The 2,238-nt window shown below is 38.0% G+C and overlaps 1 protein-coding gene across 1 annotated transcript; it reads right to left on the reverse strand.

Moving 5' to 3' along the window:
* Positions 1-148: 148 nt before the first annotated feature.
* PCYB_112750 (microtubule-associated protein ytm1 homologue) lies at positions 149-1,708 on the reverse strand (the record flags this gene model as incomplete). Its single annotated transcript, XM_004223153.1, has 2 exons — positions 149-585; positions 610-1,708. The coding sequence occupies 2 exons, from the start codon at positions 1,706-1,708 to the stop codon at positions 149-151; spliced, it is 1,536 nt and encodes a 511-aa protein (XP_004223201.1).
* Between the last annotated feature and the right edge of the window lie 530 nt (positions 1,709-2,238).

A 2,238-nucleotide genomic window follows, 5' to 3' on the forward strand; every position in this document is an offset into this window, starting at 1 on the left:
AAAAAATTCGCAGAAAGGTACGCTTATACAATGCCCACCCCTATTTGAACATTCCACGTGTTTATGTGCCCCCATACCGCAGAATATCCCCGCGTGGAATCCATGCAGAGGGATCCCCCAGCTGATCCCCACTCTCTACCCTTCCAAATTAAAAGCTATGTACAGTCAAATTGTTCTCGTCCGCGTTTATGACATAATTGTGGCTTTCCCTGTAGAACCAGGTGCTGGACAGAACCTTCGATTTGTCTTCAGTTTGAATCGTGTACACTGGTAACTTGTTCAGCCTCACGTCGTATATATTTGTAAACCCATCATGTGAGGAAGATAAAAAATGGATTCCATTTTTGTTTCCCCCAAGGGAAGTTACCACTTTATCATGGAAAAAATATTTATGCTCATTTAGCGATATGACTGCTTTTTCTTCTAAGCACCTGACATCGAATAGTTTAATAACGGATTGTTCATCTGCAGTTACGAACAGATTCTCATTCAAAATGTCACTGCACATTATTGCTTTTCCATATGGAAGAGTAGCAAATAGGTCTGCCGTATCTGCATCATAAATTTTTATATTTTTTTCCAGGCCTGTACATAAAAAGCGGTTATTACTATTAAAAAAGGTTAGGGAGGTTATAATTCCTACGTCCTTATGTATACACTTCTTCGGAGTTAACACATGTTTCATTTTTCTCTTACTCGTGTTATTTTCCGACTTGTATTCCTTCAACTTCTGTACAATTTCGTTATTATCATACAGGTTTATTTTGTTATCTGCACCTCCACTGATTAGTAACGACCCGCTCTTATTGAACGCGATAGATTTAACCATATCGTCGTGGTTGCCTAGATATAGTTCACTCCTTGTTACTATTTTCTGATCCGTTTCTTCATTTAAAAATGCCCTTATAGTCCCATTAGATAGTCCTACAGCCGATTCGCTGTACCTTACATCTCCATCAATTAATTTGTCATTTTTACATACATTAAATGCAAATATGGATGTATCAGCTACCTTTCGCTCATCAATTTTGACGAAATTTGACAAATCATAACAGAGGGCACTTCCTTCGAAGGTGCTACAGTATAGCTTATCTTCGATTATGATTAATTTTGAAATCCATTCTGAGATTTTGTCAATTTGGGTACTTTCCTTTTTCGTTATCGATAGTATGTACTTTATCTGTATCACATTTTCCGAGAGGATATTATTAAGCTGTAGGAATTCTTCTATGGATGATCTTAAAATTTGATCATTTATTAAAAATTCGAAGGAAACGTTTTCCTTTATATCGAGCAATTTTTTAACCATTCTTGACAAGTCGATTCTTCTGAAGCTAGATGGAATGGTGTAAATCGTGTCTTCCATTTGGTACTTTTCATTAGCCACGTTCGATGTGAAATATATCTGTATTTGCTTTTCCGCTCGGCTCACCTGCTCTTTGTCTGATAAATTGTCGGCATCACTATCGATTGATTCTTCACTGACGGAGTTGCCTTCTCCCGATTCATCGCTGTCAGAGTTGCCTTCTCCCGATTCATCGCTGTCGGAGTTGCCTTCTTCCGATTCATCGCTGGCGGAGTTGCCTTCTCCCGATTCATCGCTGAAAGCTTCGCTTTCTACGACTTCCTCATCTTCAGAAGCATCATTTTTTCCCTTGCCCAGTTTGTTGCTGCGCGCCCCCTGTTTTCTTCTTCCACCTCTTTTCATTTTTAGTACTTTATTTTGTAACTTTACTACGGTTGAACTGTATACCCCTTTCTCCTATTGTTGTACGAATCAGGAAAATGGGGGGGAATAATGAGGTTTCTTCTTCTCTGTATAGGTATATATAAATGTATACAATGCGGATTGCCTTCTTTAAATCACCACAATAGCACCGTACATTCTTGAAAAATACGAATGTGATGAGTTTCCCCTCATGATAGAGGCGTTCTTTCTAGCAGAGTAATTTTTACCTTTCAATTACATTTTCGCTATTTTCGCTATTTCGGTATTTTTGTGCGCAAGAAAAAAGGGGGTTAAAAATTGCAATTGCATTTTCCCAATATTTTTTTTTGCCTTCTCATTTTTTATGAAGGCCGCAAGAACGACTTGACTTCATATCTCCTCTTCCAATCCACCCTTCATATTTTTGCCCCCTTTGGTTGATAACACCGGAATGGAAGCAGCGGGCATAGAACATTTTATTCTTTAAAAATGGCTATTCCGGGAAATACAGAATTTAAAAAAAAAAAAAA

This window comes from Plasmodium cynomolgi, chromosome 11 (genome assembly GCF_000321355.1).
Source record: "Plasmodium cynomolgi strain B DNA, chromosome 11, whole genome shotgun sequence".
Lineage (NCBI taxonomy): Eukaryota > Apicomplexa > Aconoidasida > Haemosporida > Plasmodiidae > Plasmodium > Plasmodium cynomolgi.